The 16,987-nt window shown below is 23.7% G+C and overlaps 8 protein-coding genes across 8 annotated transcripts; 3 read left to right on the top strand and 5 right to left on the bottom strand.

Annotated features, from left to right (window-relative positions):
* Nucleotides 1-89: 89 nt before the first annotated feature.
* On the bottom strand, nucleotides 90-3,347 carry cgd5_210 (hypothetical protein; the record flags this gene model as incomplete). Its single annotated transcript, XM_625985.1, has 1 exon — nucleotides 90-3,347. The coding sequence occupies one exon, from the start codon at nucleotides 3,345-3,347 to the stop codon at nucleotides 90-92; it is 3,258 nt and encodes a 1,085-aa protein (XP_625985.1).
* A 370-nt stretch (nucleotides 3,348-3,717) lies between these two features.
* cgd5_200 (hypothetical protein) lies at nucleotides 3,718-4,059 on the top strand (the record flags this gene model as incomplete). The annotated part of the gene is made up of 1 exon (XM_625984.1): nucleotides 3,718-4,059. The coding sequence occupies one exon, from the start codon at nucleotides 3,718-3,720 to the stop codon at nucleotides 4,057-4,059; it is 342 nt and encodes a 113-aa protein (XP_625984.1).
* A 20-nt stretch (nucleotides 4,060-4,079) lies between these two features.
* On the bottom strand, nucleotides 4,080-5,120 carry cgd5_190 (hypothetical protein; the record flags this gene model as incomplete). Its single annotated transcript, XM_625983.1, has 1 exon — nucleotides 4,080-5,120. One exon carries the CDS (start codon nucleotides 5,118-5,120, stop codon nucleotides 4,080-4,082), a length of 1,041 nt encoding a protein of 346 aa, XP_625983.1.
* A 984-nt stretch (nucleotides 5,121-6,104) lies between these two features.
* cgd5_180 (hypothetical protein with signal peptide) lies at nucleotides 6,105-6,728 on the bottom strand (the record flags this gene model as incomplete). The annotated part of the gene is made up of 1 exon (XM_625982.1): nucleotides 6,105-6,728. One exon carries the CDS (start codon nucleotides 6,726-6,728, stop codon nucleotides 6,105-6,107), a length of 624 nt encoding a protein of 207 aa, XP_625982.1.
* Nucleotides 6,729-7,194: 466 nt separating this feature from the next.
* cgd5_170 (hypothetical protein) lies at nucleotides 7,195-11,052 on the bottom strand (the record flags this gene model as incomplete). Its single annotated transcript, XM_625981.1, has 1 exon — nucleotides 7,195-11,052. The coding sequence occupies one exon, from the start codon at nucleotides 11,050-11,052 to the stop codon at nucleotides 7,195-7,197; it is 3,858 nt and encodes a 1,285-aa protein (XP_625981.1).
* Nucleotides 11,053-11,911: 859 nt separating this feature from the next.
* cgd5_160 (hypothetical protein) lies at nucleotides 11,912-12,397 on the top strand (the record flags this gene model as incomplete). The annotated part of the gene is made up of 1 exon (XM_625980.1): nucleotides 11,912-12,397. The coding sequence occupies one exon, from the start codon at nucleotides 11,912-11,914 to the stop codon at nucleotides 12,395-12,397; it is 486 nt and encodes a 161-aa protein (XP_625980.1).
* Nucleotides 12,398-12,867: 470 nt separating this feature from the next.
* Nucleotides 12,868-15,594, bottom strand: cgd5_150 (HARP like SWI/SNF ATpase; the record flags this gene model as incomplete). Its single annotated transcript, XM_625979.1, has 1 exon — nucleotides 12,868-15,594. The coding sequence occupies one exon, from the start codon at nucleotides 15,592-15,594 to the stop codon at nucleotides 12,868-12,870; it is 2,727 nt and encodes a 908-aa protein (XP_625979.1).
* Nucleotides 15,595-16,272: 678 nt separating this feature from the next.
* On the top strand, nucleotides 16,273-16,978 carry cgd5_140 (ARF GTPase activating protein, putative; the record flags this gene model as incomplete). The annotated part of the gene is made up of 3 exons (XM_001388210.1): nucleotides 16,273-16,433; nucleotides 16,497-16,584; nucleotides 16,649-16,978. Coding segments are annotated over 3 exons (579 nt in total), but the record flags the coding sequence as incomplete, so codon positions are not given.
* Between the last annotated feature and the right edge of the window lie 9 nt (nucleotides 16,979-16,987).

Genomic DNA, 16,987 nt, shown 5'->3' with positions numbered 1-16,987 from the left:
CATTAATACCATTATTAAACAAATATTATTAAATTATATTGAAATCACTATTTTTTTCTTTTTTTTTTTTGGAAATTAATATAAACCTATTACTTGGAATAACTACATACTATTCTGTTCAGTTCAAGAATTTTATTCTGTAAGTTTTGGAATTTACTAATCACAAATTTATTATATTTCATATAATTATTAAATTCATTATTAAAAGAATTAATTTTATTTTGATCAAATTCATCATAATTCTTACATTTTTCATTATTATTACCAAGTGAACCATCATCATTTCCATTATTTATTGAAGTATTATCCAAATTACTATTAAATGAGTTAAAAATGGCAGAACAAAGTTCTAATTGAACATTTGATAGCATTAATAAAAGCTCTGGAATTATTACATCTTGGTTATATTGAATTCTGTGATTATTTAATTCTTGAATGAATAAATTTTTTATTCTTAAAATTCTTTCATTAATGGAATCGCTTAATTCAAGTGTATTTTTTATCTTTAATTGAATTTCATCCTCTCTTTTTTTAATTTCCTTATTGGTATTTTCAATCTCTTCTTTTAATTCATTTATTAAATTAATTCTGGGCTTAATATTTTCTATCAAATTAATTATTGGCTTTGTTGTGTTATTTAATTTTAAAATAACATTGGAATTATATTCATTCAAGAATTTTAATACATTTAAATAATATTCAGAAATCTCTTTTTCATCTTTTATTGATTTTATTTCATTTCCAAGTAAATTAAATTTATTATGATAATTCTTCATTTCAATTAATAATGATTCTTGAGTATATTCATTTAATTTATTTAATTGATAATCAACTTGTGTAATTTCATTATCAATATTATTATTATCAACATTATTATCATTATCAATATTATCCAAATCTATAAAATCTTTAATATTGAATTCTTTTTTAATGGATTTTGTATTTTGTATTTCATCATTTGAAATTTCTGGTAATTCATCATAATCTGGATTACATAATATATAACATTTGGAATTTCTGTTCTGATTATTATTGGAATTGGAATTGGAGTTATATATAAATTCAATCTCTACTTTATTTCTGTCAATTTTATTATTACTATTGGTTTTATTAATACAATAATTTGAAGTAAAAGTTAAATAAGTATTATTGAAATTAATATTGTAATAATCTTTTATATTATTGAAAGAAATTAACTTGTGTATTTTTAGTTCTGGATTTGAATTAATACATTTTCTTATGATTTCCAAGTTTTCAGATACTGGTAATACTTTATTATCCTCATCTTGATAATTAATATCAGATTCTATTGTTGAATACAAAGTGAATAAATAATGTAACCAATCAATATATATAACAAATAAATTATTTTCTGTTGAAATACCAACAATAAATAATGGTTTATTGTTGTTTATATTAGTAGTATCGGTACCAATAGTATTATAAAAATGTACTCCATCATAAAATCTTAATTTTGAGATAATTTTCCTTATTAATTCTTCTTCCTCCTCTTCTTCCTTTTCCTTTTCTTCTTCGTCTTTATTTTCTTCTTTGTCTTTATCTTTGTATTTGTCTAGATCATAAATACTAGTATTATCATTATTATATTTACTATTTGATATTTCAAAATCTAAAGGTATTTTAGATTTCTGAATACATTGAAGTGTGAAATTAAATTCATCTTGAATATCTTCTAATTGAAAATCATCTATTTGATTATTCATTATAAAAATATTCTTTTTACATGGATTTAAATTATGATCAGAATTATCTTGAAATTTTGGTAATGATAAATAACTTGCAATAAAGACACCAATTTCTAAATTTGATCCTAAAATAATAAATACTGATAATGGATAATTTGTTATAGAAATGAATTTTAATGATTTAATATTATTAAATTCATGATTTTCTAATTTCCATGAAATAAAAAGTTGAATTGGAATAGGTTTTAATATTGATGATATTATTTGAAAATTTTCTTTAGATATATTAACTTGTAATATTTCTTCAATAATATTCCCAGATTCATCAATAGGATTTCTTAAATCTCCAAGAATAATATTTAAAGTATTATGAAGATTTTCATCATAATAAAAATCTGTTTGATCAATAATTTCATCTTTTGAATTTAATAAAAATTCTTGTTCAAGTAAATTTGTATATAATAATTGATATGCAAAATAAGGTAATTTCATTCTATTCATAATTACTGGACATATAGAAAAGATTGTGTTATCTTCAAATAATATGTAAATTGTTAATATATTCCAAATATCTGGTCCTCTTCCAAATACAAAATCAACAGGAATTTTATGATTATCATGATGATGATTATTATTATTATTTGTATTGAAATAATTAATAATAAAATTATTTTCAATATTATTAAAAGTTTGAGAATTAATTTCTTTATTAGAATTAATAATAGAAATTAAATCTAAAACAATTAATTTTGATGTGGATTTATTATCATTATGATTGGATTTTATTAATATAAATATAATATAATCATCTAAATGATACCATAATGATTTAATAATATTTGATTTATTATTATTATTTAAATGAAAAATTCGATCATGTTCATCTTTTATTTTTAAAGTATTAAATACCATAATACCAGTAACTAAAGGTATATTATATACATATAGGTTATTATCTTCTTGTTTTGAAGAAGATTCATTGGTTACCTGTGATTTATTATTTTGATGATTCATTAATTTATTAAATATTGGATGATTTGTAGAATAATTATCAGAATAGAATTCTTTATTATATTTATTATCTTCATTAAAATGATGATAATTATTAATATCATAATCTTCTTCAAAAAGTCCATATGAATGAGAGGGTCTTTTAAACTTTATGAGATGTTGTCCTTTAGTATTAGTATTAGTTAGTGAAGAATTTAAGTTAATTACTGATTTAGAATTGTAATTGGAATTGGAAGTTGAAGAAGAAGAAGAGGAGGATGATGATGAGGAGGAAGACGAAGAGGAAGACGAAGAGGAAGACGATGATGAGGAAGAAGATCCAGAATTAAATATATTATTGATTCTTTGAAATTCTCCAATATTCCTATCCCAAGGTATCTCAGCTACCACACAACAACTTTCTGATGTTAATAATATAAGATCTCCTTTATTATTATTAACAGAGATATCAAAAAAAATATTTGATTTTGAAGGTACTAATTCATCAATATAAATATCAAAAACTAAATCAATTTGTTGTTCATCTTCTGAAACATATTTACTTGCATGAATCCTAACTATTATTCCCAATTTTGAATACTTAATTAATGGAATCTGGCTTATTATTCTACAACATATTTTTTCCACCATTATTTTTTTTAATTTATTAAAAAAAAAAATTAAGGGTATCCGATACCTCTTTTTTTTTATTTAAAAAAAAACTAGGAAAAAAAATCATATTCGTTACCACCCCACCGCCCATCTATGAAAATGAAAAAAAAAAATTAAAACTAAAGTAAATCAATTAATATAAAAGTATGTGAAATTAAAATGAATTTTAAAAAAGAAAAGAATCAAAATTTATTTGATAAAGAAAGTTATGAAATACCAAATATACTTTTTAACAAAGAATATAAAAATGACTATAGGTAAGCAACAATATATTTGCACTAGGTAATTACTATTATTATTATTATTATTAATTATATTACAACAAAGATACTTTGAAAAGTATAGTTTAATGGAATTATTACTGAATTCAATAAATTATAAAATTGTAATAATTACACTTATTAATGGATCTACTATTCAAGGTACCTTGGAATATAGAAAAATATTTCTTAGTAAAGCACAATATAAAAGTATTAAAAATAAAAGATTAAAAATGATTCAATTAAAAAATATTGTAATTATTCAAGAATCAAATAAATCCCCCAATTTCAATGCCAATTATAATAATATTAATACTTTATTTATACCAATAAAATCCATTCATTCATTAACTTGTCCTGAAGTTGAAAATCCATCAAAACATATTAGAATGTATCTTAAATCTTCTATTTTATTAAATATGAAGAATTAAGTTAAATATAATCTAATTATTTATAAAATACAATAATGATTATCCATTGTTTCATATATGACAGCATATTTTGATTCTAAATCTGATATTGTTGATAATATTGTACTTGGTTCATAATATGGTCTGAGTATTTTTATTATATGATCTTTATTAATACCTAGCGATTTCTTTTCTTCTGATTTTAAATTCATTATTTCATATGATAAAGTTTTATATACAATTTGATGTGTTTTATTAGTAATATCATCTGGTACATTAATATCTTTTATTAAATCTAAATTAAAATCTTCATTCATTAATTCATTTGTATTACTATTATTAGTAGAAATTGTATAAGGAGATAAATATGTATTATTTTCTTCTTTAATATTTAATTCATTCTCCATTATTTCTTGCTCAAATTGATTAGTTACATAAGCTACTTCTATTGAATGATAATATGCATATTCACCCATTTCTTCAATTTTTAATACTGTATAACAACTAATATAAGTTGAAATATCTCCTTTACCTGGTACTACTTGACCAACTAATCTAACAATTGTTCCTTCTCTTAAATTATCTAAATAACTATTTATTTCATCCCCTAATGTCTCTGAATCTATATCAAATCTTGCATCTATTCCACCAGTACCATCAGATACTCTAAATATCATTCTTGAAGCTAATATTTCTCTATGTGTTATCCAACCAACTAATGTAACTGAGCTTATTCTTCTTTCAAACATCTTAAAAACTGATGGACTTGATTCTAAACTTTTTAATATCATTGATATATTTACAGGTAAACACATTCTTTGTATTCTATTCATATTTTCATTTCTATTATTACTATTAATTGTTGTATTATTTGTTGTTATTGATACTCTTCTGGATGGTGTTACTAAACTATTATTATTATTATTCCAACGATTTTCTATGCCATCACTATTTGTATTATTAAAATAATTAAATGTATTATTTGATTCACTTTTAGATATACTACTACTTCTTGTACTTGAATTACATTCATTTCTTGTTGAAAATGGAGATTCTCCAAAACTACCACTACTGAAAAACATTGTTACTTTAACTTTTTATCTAATAGATTATATAATATTTAATAAAACAGTTATATTATTTTTAAAAAAAAAAAAAAGTTTTTTTTTCTATTGTTTTATTCTCTTAATTTTAAATCTCTTGAAATTTTCAGTACCTAAAATTCCCCACATTTGTCAATTTTTTTCATTTTAAATTAAAAAAAAAAATCGAGAAAAATATCTATTTAAATAATAAATTATTGAATTAATTATTTTTGATCTGCAAAATAAACCCATAAACAAAATTTAAAAAAAAATAATCTAAATACTTATCTAATTTATTTATATATATTTGATTTTTTTGAAAAAAAAACCCTATTTTATTTATTATTCCCTTTCATGCACACATACATACACACACATACATAAGTACTATTTCTTTCTTTTTATTTCCTTTTTTCTCGTTTTTCCTTTCCTTACTTTCTACCTTATTTATTTACCTTCTTCTTCTCCTCTCTTTCCATCCCCTCATTCGATTACTTTATTGTTAACTCTTTTTAATTGAATCAATATATTACGTGTCAAAAATTGGCGCCTATTTTTTTTTAAATGATAATAAATGTATTTAAGTAATTCATATTAGTATGATTTGTTTTTAATTGTTATTTATAGAAAAAAAAAACTGGACAATAAATTATTTCTATAAAATTCAGATACTAAACGAAAACAAATTAGAATGAAAGATAGTAATTAACATTAATTTAGATAAATTTTGAAAACTAGATTTATTTGTGAAAGTAAATTTGAACCTCTTCTTTTAAAAAAAAGAACAAAAATAACAAGCTATTTAGTAGAAGTAGTATAAATAGATGTTTTAAAATTATAGATTAATATAGAAATAAATAAAGCCGTAAATTGCTCTTATTTAGCTTCAAGATAATGCATTATACAGACAAACAATGAATATAATTTGAATTAACAATTAATTAATGCTAATAAAAATATATATATTTTTAATGGGCTTTCTTATTCAGTCAAAGTTTCTAATACACTGATTCCATGTTCATTTAATATTGTAACGACTTGCTCTAATGTTGGTGGTGTGGCATAACCAGAACTATTATTCTGAATTGCTGAGTAAACTAAATCTTTACCTAAATAAATTTCAAATGCATTTGAATTAGTAAATAAACCTCTTAAAATATTTCCTCCAAAAAATATCAACATCATTAAATGAGTTCTTGGGCCACCCTGTGGTTGACCCTGTTGATCTGTTGGAGTAAATAATGATGGGAATAAAAATGCACTTAATCCCAAACCAACTTGGCTTGCTGTTATTGCATAACTCAATCCTTGATATAATGGTGATGGTTTATATTTAACTGCTATTAATTGAAAATCTGGATCAGTTACTCTTGAACTTAAATAACTTTGTACTTGTTGATATAAATTACGTGTACCACATGTGTCACAATATTGAATTGTCATAGTTTTTGGGCCTACATCATCAGGTATTTCATTCTGAGGGGTTATTAATTTTTCTAAAAGTCCATATTCACTAATATTTAAGTAATTAAATTTAACTAATCCAACCCCTATTGCGATTAACGATATAATAATTGCCGAAAATATTGTAGAAACCTTCTTCATTGTTCACGTTTTGATATTTCTAAAATTAGTTAATTTTATTTTTCTTTATTAAAAAAAATATATATATATAAACCCTTTTAATTTTATCACCAGTTATTTTACAATTTTTTTTTATTTTAATTATATTTTTGCTTATACTCGAATTACAATTACAGTACCTAATTATTAATATCACTATATTAATTTCATATTCCCTCTCTTTTTACCGCCTCTTTTTTGGCATGACATTTTCTCTTAAAAATTATTTAACACGTTTGGCGGCAAATTCGAATTCTTCATTTAATTAATTTTTGTTAAAATAAATAAGTAAAATTGTAATTAAATTAGCAATTAATGAAAAGAAAAACTAGTAAATTAATAATTCAAAATTTAGTAATATTTAGATCTTTATATTTATATTATTTTTAACACATAATAAATCGCTAAATTACTATTTTCTACGATTAATTTTAATCATATAATTATTCTATTCTGAAATAGGTGAAATAGTTTGTAAATTAGATCCTGGAAATCTATACATTTGCCACATAAATTTATCAATCCAAAAATATCCAATAGCTAAAGGACAATATAGTGGAATACTTGTTGAAATTTCATACTTATCTCTCAAAGAGTGATCTTCTGTTGAAATATTGTTATTCAATTTTACTCTAAATGATTTATTTGATGATGACATATTATTCTTAAAAATACGACTAAATAAATCTGAATTACTTATAAATAATGGTATATCCTCAATTCTAAACATTGCTAATCTCCATAACAATGGTATTGAATGCGTATCTAACCATATTCCTGAATATGAAAATAATTCTTTTGCTTCTTCCAATATATCATCATTACTATATTTTAAATATTCATCCATAAATAACGATAATCTATCCTTTAATATTCCATTCACTCCATTTTCTAAGTAAAAATTCAAATCTTTACTTGAAACTAAATTTGATATTATATCACGTATTGATTCTACACTTTCTTTATTCCAATCTTTTGTATATTTATTTATACCATGCATTAATAATAAAGAAATTTGATTAAAATGTATTGATATCTTTTCTATATTTATTGGTTTAATAAAGTTATTTGTTAAAAATAAATCAATCGTACATCCAATATTTTGCTTTCTACTACATTTTATTTCATTCCTTAACTTTTTATGACAATCACCTATTCTTGATCCTATTTTACATTCATTTGGAAATTTACTATTCAAATATTTCCATTCTTTTGTTAATTCAAATTTACACTTATAATTTTTTGAATCTAATTTTACCTTTTCCAATAATGGATAAAAATTCAAACAATGATTATCTATTCCTATATTACCTTTATTCTTTGATTCCATATGTTCACATCCAAATCTTAAATTATATAATAAATTAAAATATTTATCCCTCATATATAATAATTCATTCTTCTTTATTCCATCTGTTACTATTATTGGATCAAAAGATATCTGGCATTCCATTGTTTGACTTTTAAAACTATATTTTGATAATTCTCCATCAATTATTGCTTTATCATTTAATATTATACCAGAACATGTACTATTTGAAAATACTCTCTGTTGAACTGAACCTGATAATTCAAATCCATTTCTTTCATAATATGTTAATCCATTCTCTAATGTTTGACTATATTTATATAACATCTCTGTATAAATATTAAATGAATCATCACTTAACCATTGTAATTTAAATCCATTCAAAATACAAAATCCTAATGATATCTTTAATAAATGATTTCCTTTCACTGGTGTTAATGTTTTCATTGACTCATTCCCTAAATAACCTATTCCACATCTATGTGGATATGATGTTTCAAATTCTATACCAATCATTCTATTTCTGTTTAACTTCTTTAAATATGGTTCATTCATATCATCTTTGCTAGCTATTCCATATTTACTATGTACGTTCATTTCTTTATTATTATCCTTAATATAGTAATTATTATAAGTTGAAAAATCAAATCCTTTATAATAAAAATTTGATGATAAAAATATTACTTCACATAAATATTGTCCCATCCAAGAATATTCTCCACCTTTATATGGCCAAGAGCCAATACCACATTTAAATTCAAGGCTTTTCTTTGTTGAGTCTCTAAATGGTACATTTCTTACAATAAACGAAATCCATTTTGATCGATTTTTTTTACTAAAATAATTACTATTAAAGAATTTTTTTCTATTAATAGAATTTTCTTTTTCATCTCCTGGATCATTCTTAGTATATATTTCTAACAATTCATTATATTCAAAAATTTCGGGTAATGATATTTCTTCATTAACTTCATTATCAATATCTACTTCAATTTCTGGATCTATTTCATCAAAATATGTTGGTAATGGATTTGTTAACCATGATTTTAACTTTTTGTTATTACTATTTTCATTCTTAAGTTGATGTTGATTTTCCTTCAATTGATCATCATTTTTTATTTCTTTATTATATAATTTTAATGAGTATTTATTTGCAATCCATGTAATAAAAGCAGAATCTGAAGATATCGCACAATAACTTGTAGAAAATAAATTCCAGAATTTATCAATTAATATTGGATTTATTGATAAAATACCAAATTGAAATATATCCATTTCTAATGAACAAGTATCTAAATTATCATTAATAAGATTATTCTTTAATACTGATATAATATCCAAATTCTTATCGTCAACTAAAGGTTGTACATTAAATAATCGAGTTAATAATGAATTTATTGGATCATATTTATCATAATCATTATTTGAATAATTCAAAAATATCTTTTCAATATTAAATAGAGAAGAGATATGCCATATTTCACTACCCCAAGTAATCCAAGTTTCATATATTAAATTAATTAACAAATGACCTAGAACAAAATTAATTGATTTATCTCTAATTCTAGATCTGATTAATCTAAGACATTCTCTTATATTTCCATAATATGAGCAATGATTTTTATCATTATTAAATTGATCAGATAACATTGAAAATGAATTCATGACTTCAAAAACAGTTTCAAATTGTAAATTAGATGGATACCTTTTAAAAGAAATATTTGTGGAATCAAAAACTTTGAATGAATCTCTAAATCTTGGAATCGAATTCTTTCTTCCAACTGAACAACCCCTAAATTCATTATGATAATCAGAAAAAGTTAATTTTCTCCATCTAAATGCAATATCTTTGAGTTTATCATAAACATATTTTTCTCTTTTAATTGAATGAAATTTAGATCCCAATATTGATAAAATACTATTTTCTTGATTAATTCTAGAATAGCCAGGTGTAATAGAAAGTTGCCATCTTCCAGCAACTGAATAGTAATTATTTTTAATAGATCTATCCAATGCAGTAATTGATTTTGTATAGGGAACATTTGATTTGATAAATACTCTTGGATAAGGTTTATTTGCTATATAAGAAAATCTTAAGAATGGTTCAAACATAAAATGATATTTATTTTCATAATAATCATCTTCATCATCATTATCATCTTCATAAAGTTTATCTTGTTTTTTAACATCTTGATTATCAAAATCATTATTAACTTCTGACGATTCCCATTCAAAAAGATCTTTCTCATTAAAGTATTTACTTGCTTTATCAAATTCTTCAATTTGATTGTAACCAGGATAAAAATAAAACTCATCTTGAAAAATATCTCCTTCTAAAATTTCTGTAACTGGAGAAGGATGTTGAAAGAATATATTTTTACGTTTTCCTAAATAATGACAGAATGAAGTTCCAAGTTCAATTAAAGAATAATGTTCAGTATCTAATTTTGGGAAAAATACCAAGTTATTCTTAAATCCGATCATAGTCACTTTACAAAATTCTTCTTGATCATCTGTATTAATACTTGATATAACTTGTAATTTTAATGATTGCTCAATATAATCTTTTTTAAATGACTGAATTAATTTAGGATCAATCTTAAGTTTTTTTAAGTCTTCGTCATATTCAAAATCAAAATTTGAATTAATAAGATTATTTTCTGAAGTACAATTGAGTCCTCTTAATTGGCTACCATTTAAATCTGGTACTCCTTCACTTTCAATCATCATACATTTACATAGCAAGTTAATATAACCTTCATGAACCAATGGTACATGTTGAATAAGAAATTCTAACTTATTGTTTGGGTCATCACAAACATTATTAATTTTATAAGTATCAATTTGAGGTTCTTTATTTGTATTAGTTTTTAAATGTTCTCCAAACCTCGAGGTTAATTCTTGATACATTAATGGAATAGGTTCGCATTTTGTATTTTTTAAGATGTAAAAGAATGAGATAATAAAGTAACCTTTAATAATATTCAAAAGATTCATGTTTTTATCTTTATTATTATGACCTTTATATTCTGTTTTCTCTATTCTTCTTCTCTTGATACTTCACTTTTAGATCTTAAATATAGATGTATATAGCATTAATGTTACACAAGTTTAACTTAAAGTTTGAAACCAATATGAAATATTCAATTAATAGATTTTATTATGTATAACTTTTACAAATATTTAATTATTGTTTTAATTCAAGTATATCTATTCAATATATATTTATTGAATAATTTTTAAGTTGTTTGATGAGGGAAACCATCAATAATTGAATTCAATAAATTTTGTGGCAATGAATAATGAATTCATTAGATTAAAGGTAAGCTTTTAAAATCTTGTAAACTCGTTTATACCAAATTTAACATATGAATAATACTTAATAAGTTTGAAAAAATAAGATTTCTTGTTTTCTTTTCGAATTAGTACGAATTAAAAGCCTCATTAATTATATTACGAATTAGCGCTGAATTATATTGTGTAAATTTGAGCGCCAACAACATATTTTGATTATTGCATGTATTTTTGCGGCGCCAACTCTTTGAATTTATACTAATTGGAAAATTTTGAGAGATAATAATGAAGGTTTCAGCGGTAAAATGTCAAATTTTGAATTGGATAAGAATAAAATTAGTAGACAAAGGAGAAAATATATTAATTAAATTTCGGTTAAATCAATATTTCTTTTGTTTAAAGTTTATTTCTAGATTTATTTTGTATTTAACTGTTTAAAAATATAAAATAAAAATTTTATTTGAGAGAATATTTAATTCAAATTTATACGATTTCTGTTCAAGTTGTCGATATACGTTTTTATTATTTTTTATTAATTTTTTAAATTTTAAATCAAATAAAAATGACAAATTCAAATAACGAGAATAATAATAAAAGTAAAACAGAGGAAATTGAAGAAAAAACAATTCAAACAACAAATAACACAAGAACTGCTGATATATGGAACTTGTACGGTATGATTGATGCTGATCCTCTTTCCTCAACAGAGTCTGATGATATTAATTATGTAAGTATGGTAGCAATTGGAGCAGCAACTTCAGCTGCATTATGGAAAGCTTATTTCTATAGACCAGAAGAAATGGATGACTTTACTACTTATTCAATGTATATTGTTACTGTTTTAACTATTGTTGGTGCATTNTATGTTATTTCATCAATAAGAAAAAGAGAAAAAGAGGAACAGCTAAGATCTTCAGAAGCAAATCAAACATCAAGTTCTGATAAAAATTCTAGTGATTCTGAGAAAAGTAAGGAAACAACTGTAAATAATGAAGACAGTAAAATATCTTCAAACAATATTAGACGAAGAAAGAACAGAGCCGATTAACTATTATTTCTTTTTTCCTCATTCATTTATATCTTCATGACAAATTAATTATCACTTAAACTTTAAATTGAATATCTATTTATTAACTAGTTACTAATTTAACTTTATTATTTATTTTTCTATTCTCTCTCGTTCATTTATATTTATTTTAAGTGGACAAACATAATTTTTCACACTAATTTCCCGCCCAACTTTAGTGCAAATACCTTCTCAAATATGACGTTAGAAAATTATTCCTTTATAAATACAAATTTGAATATAATGAAACAGTCACAAAATCGAGTTATAATTCGACCATTTGTTGAAAAAAAGAATTGTAAATACATTATAATCATTCTTTTTAATAGGTTTTATCATTATAATTGACAGAGTTGGAGAGAAATCTACAAAATAAAAGAAATTTAATGTATGTTTTCTTTTTTTTTTTTTAAATAAAAATTTTCAATATATATACTATATAAAATTCATTTTTAACCCTGTTTAAAATGAAAATGTTGAATATCATTCTTTCTTTGATCTATTCCATCTAATGTTGATGCCATAATCTTCTGCTTTCTACATAAAGTTCCCCACATCTTATCATCCAAAGTTTCCTCAGCAATAAGATAATGTATATTAATGCATGAATATTGAGTACCTATTCTATGACATCTATCTTCAGCCTGTAACATTGTACCTGGTACCCAATATAATTCAGCAAATATTACAGTACCGGCACTTGTCAAATTCAAACCTTGGCCACAAGCTGTAATTGAAAGCAAAGCAACTTTACAATTTTCATTATTTTGAAATTCCTTCACATACTCTTCCCTCTTATTTCCTGGAGTTTTACCATCTATTCTAATAAATAAAAATGGCCCGCCTGAATTGCATGCTGTTTTTCTTTTTTTTAATAATACTGATTCAATAGCATCAAGCATTACGTGGTGATGGCCAAATATTACGTATTTTTCATCGTTATATTCTAATAAATATTCAATATATTCTTGCACAGGGTTAATCTTAATTTCACAAGTAAGTTTGTGAAGATTGCACATTGATGAAGATGAATCATCTTCATCAAAATTTGACAGCTCTACTTGACAATTAGGATCTGCAAGAAGCTCCTTAATCATTTTAATTCCAACTTTATCTTTAATTTCTAATGGAATTTTGCTTCTTTGTTTCGGAGGAAGTTCATGTAAAACCTGTTTTTTTAAACGTCTTATCATTACTGATTCTCTTATGAACAAATGTAACTCCTCCGTATTTCTGCTACCATAGAATTCTTTCCTATGGCTAAATTTATTTATTCTAGTATCGCTATACCTTTGAGCAAAATCTAAATAACTTGGAAATTTTGGAGAAACCACATGTGGCTGTTTTTGAATTTCTTGATTATTTTTAATCAATCTTTTTCCATTAAAAGCTTTAAGTAAACTTATATTATCCGAATTTTCTGAATCTATATCTGAATTTGAATCCAAATCATTATCTGAAGCTAATTTTTTTATTCTTGATTTTCTTTTCTTTCTTGTACCTAATTCTTCCTTATTACTTTTTGCTTTATTCTTCTTTTCCGAGTAAAATTGAGGATTTGGTTTTACTATTGCATTTATTTGTTCATATAACTCTGTTGGATTATTTAAAGCTGGAGTTCCGCTCAGTAGAATTGCTCTTCTTGCTTTATGAAGTAAAGGAACAATCATTTGTGTTCTTTTTGCTGTTGAATTCTTGAGAAAATGAGATTCATCTGCTATTACTACCTGGAAATCACTACCAAAAAAAGATCTAAAGTGTTCATTTCGAGTTATTAAATCATAAGAAATTATTATTATATTTGATTTCCTACTGTACGTATCATTACTTGTACGAATTAATGTTATATTTGATTTATTAATTTCTGGTGATAACCAATCTAATGCTTGTTGATACCATTGAAACCTAATTGAAGATGGGCATATTACTAATACTGGCCACTCTTGTCTAAAATATGTTATTATTGACAAAGCTTGTAAAGTTTTTCCCAAACCCATTTCATCTCCTATTAATACTCTTCCATGCTTTTTTAAACCCACAAGAATTCCAACCTTTTGAAATGGTCTTAATGAACTATATAATCCTGGATAATTACATTTTAAATGATTTAATGAATTATAACAAATACTATCATAAATGCAGCCTTTACATAAATTACAGTCTGGTAAATCTACTGTATCTGGATTGTATTTAGGAGTTAAATTTGATATTCTTTCAAAATCTCCATCAAAATCTTCAATCTCATATTTTTTAAAATCTGGAAATCTATCCAATATAAAATCAGGTATTGGAATTATTGGACATTCAAATCTATCTGAAATATTCTTAATTAGCTTTTCATAATATATACCTGGAAATGTAAATGTACTAGAATAAGGCTTTAAATCTATTCCTTGCAATCCTGTATGCAAAGTTCTCATCTTCTTTGATGTAATATTCTCTTTTGACTTATACTCTTTTAAATAATCCCCAAGTATTTTTGGAAGAGACAATTGAGATTTATTATTCTTTTCAGATGATATTCTAAACATAGTAGGACTTACTAATGAAAATACAATACCACAATCTAATTTCATTTTACAAGATAATATAGTATTCAAACCATTTGCTATAACTGTAGTATTTTTAACCAGAAATTCAAGCTCTTTTTCACATTTTTGTAAAATATCCTCTAATTCATCATGGTTCTCTAATATTGCACTATCTAATCCACTATCTTTTTTTTGAATTACTTCAGATTTTGATTGAATTGTCCCTAAGCCATTCCCAATATGCCCAAATTTCCGCTCATCCCTTTTCATAATATCCATTTTCAAATTCTTTACAACTGCCACACATTCTCCAGATAAACTTTGGTTCTTAAAATTACCATTTTCACTCTTACAGTCAATTACTAAGTTTGGTACTCCCTCTTTACTTAACTCCAAATACGAACAACTATTCCCTATTTTTGATTTATTAATAATAGTACACTCACCAGAATTATCCTTATCTAAAAATCCATACTCATTCTTTGTATTTCCATTTGATATCTTATTTCTTAAATATTTTGAAAATGCTTCCAAAGTTCTATTTGTTGGAGACTCTAAACTAAGAACCCAGTTTGAATATCCAGGGTCATTCTTTTCTATATATTCAAATGTCCTACCTTTATATTTTCCCACATCTAATACATTCATATTACGTCCACCTATAATATACCAGAAACTATATTAATAGTAAAACATCCAAAAATTAAAGAATTTCTTCGGTTTAAAACTCAACTCAATTAATCTAATCTACTATACTCACTTTAAGTAACACCTCCAATTCTGCACTTTTTAAATTTAATTAATTTTTTTTCTTGTACTTTTAAATTTAATCAACTTGAGTAAATAGTTATAATAATATCACAATCAACTCCTTACAATACATCAATCCTGCTGAAATAACAATTGCCTTATTTAATATATTTGCTACCAATAATTTTCTTTTTTTCTTCCTCAATTTCTCTTGTTTATTCTTTAACCTTACTTTATTCAATTCACTAACTTCTTCATGTTCTGGCGGTAAACTTTGCCGCTTGCCATTAAGCATGTAATTATTTATATTGATCGCATGTAAGTTAAATATAATTCATTTAAAAATAAAAGGGAATTTTAAAAAAAAGTTAAAAAAAAATTAAGACTACAAATTATTATATAAATTGTCGAATTTCATGGAAATCTATGATCTATCTCTTCAACCTATACATGAAATAAACTCTACATCCTAAGAATTTTTGATTTTTTTAAAATTATAACTCAAATTAGAATATTATTTACTAAAGAATCATCCATTTCACAAATAATACCCAATAATTCAATGTCACTCTTTCTATGAGTCTTATCTTTGATGAAACTGAATTAATTGAAAGATTGAGATCTTTTCAGAAAAGTTGTATAGAAAATAGAAAATGTGCTAATTGTAATGAAATTGGACCCAATTATGTATGTATTAATTTTGGAACATTTGTATGCTCAGTATGCTCTGGTATTCAGTAAGTCATTTTTTTCTATATTCTTTAAATTTTGCTCTTAATTGCTACTAACTTCTTATTTAGCCGGGAGTTTAATCATAAAGTTAAAGGAATATCCCTATCTAAATGGAAATTTGATGAAATAAGACTTATATGTAGTCTTGGAAACAAAGTAAGCTTACGTACTTCTTAAATTAACTATTAATTATTAACTCACTAAACTTCAACTTATATAGAAAGATTTCTTAACATTTCTTGGAAATAGAGATTTTAATTCTCTAGGACCTCCACCAAATTCTAATAATCATTTAATCCTCAAAGAATTTATTAGAAACAAATACATTAATCGTATTTGGATTAATCAATCTCTATATAATCTTTACTATTTAAATTTATCATCAATCCAAGACTCACTTCCTAAATCCCAAACCAATAACTCTAAAAATCCATACAAAACATTTCAACCAAATAATATTACCGAATATGAACATAAAAATTACGACAATTCTAATTTAAATGCTAAAAAAAACTTCATTGATAGAAACCCTTTTTCATTCATTAACTAGTGTATAAAT

Source organism: Cryptosporidium parvum, chromosome 5, assembly GCF_000165345.1.
Source record: "Cryptosporidium parvum Iowa II chromosome 5, whole genome shotgun sequence".
In the NCBI taxonomy this organism is placed as follows: Eukaryota; Apicomplexa; class Conoidasida; order Eucoccidiorida; family Cryptosporidiidae; genus Cryptosporidium; species Cryptosporidium parvum.
This window is presented reverse-complemented; position numbering and strand designations above follow the sequence as displayed.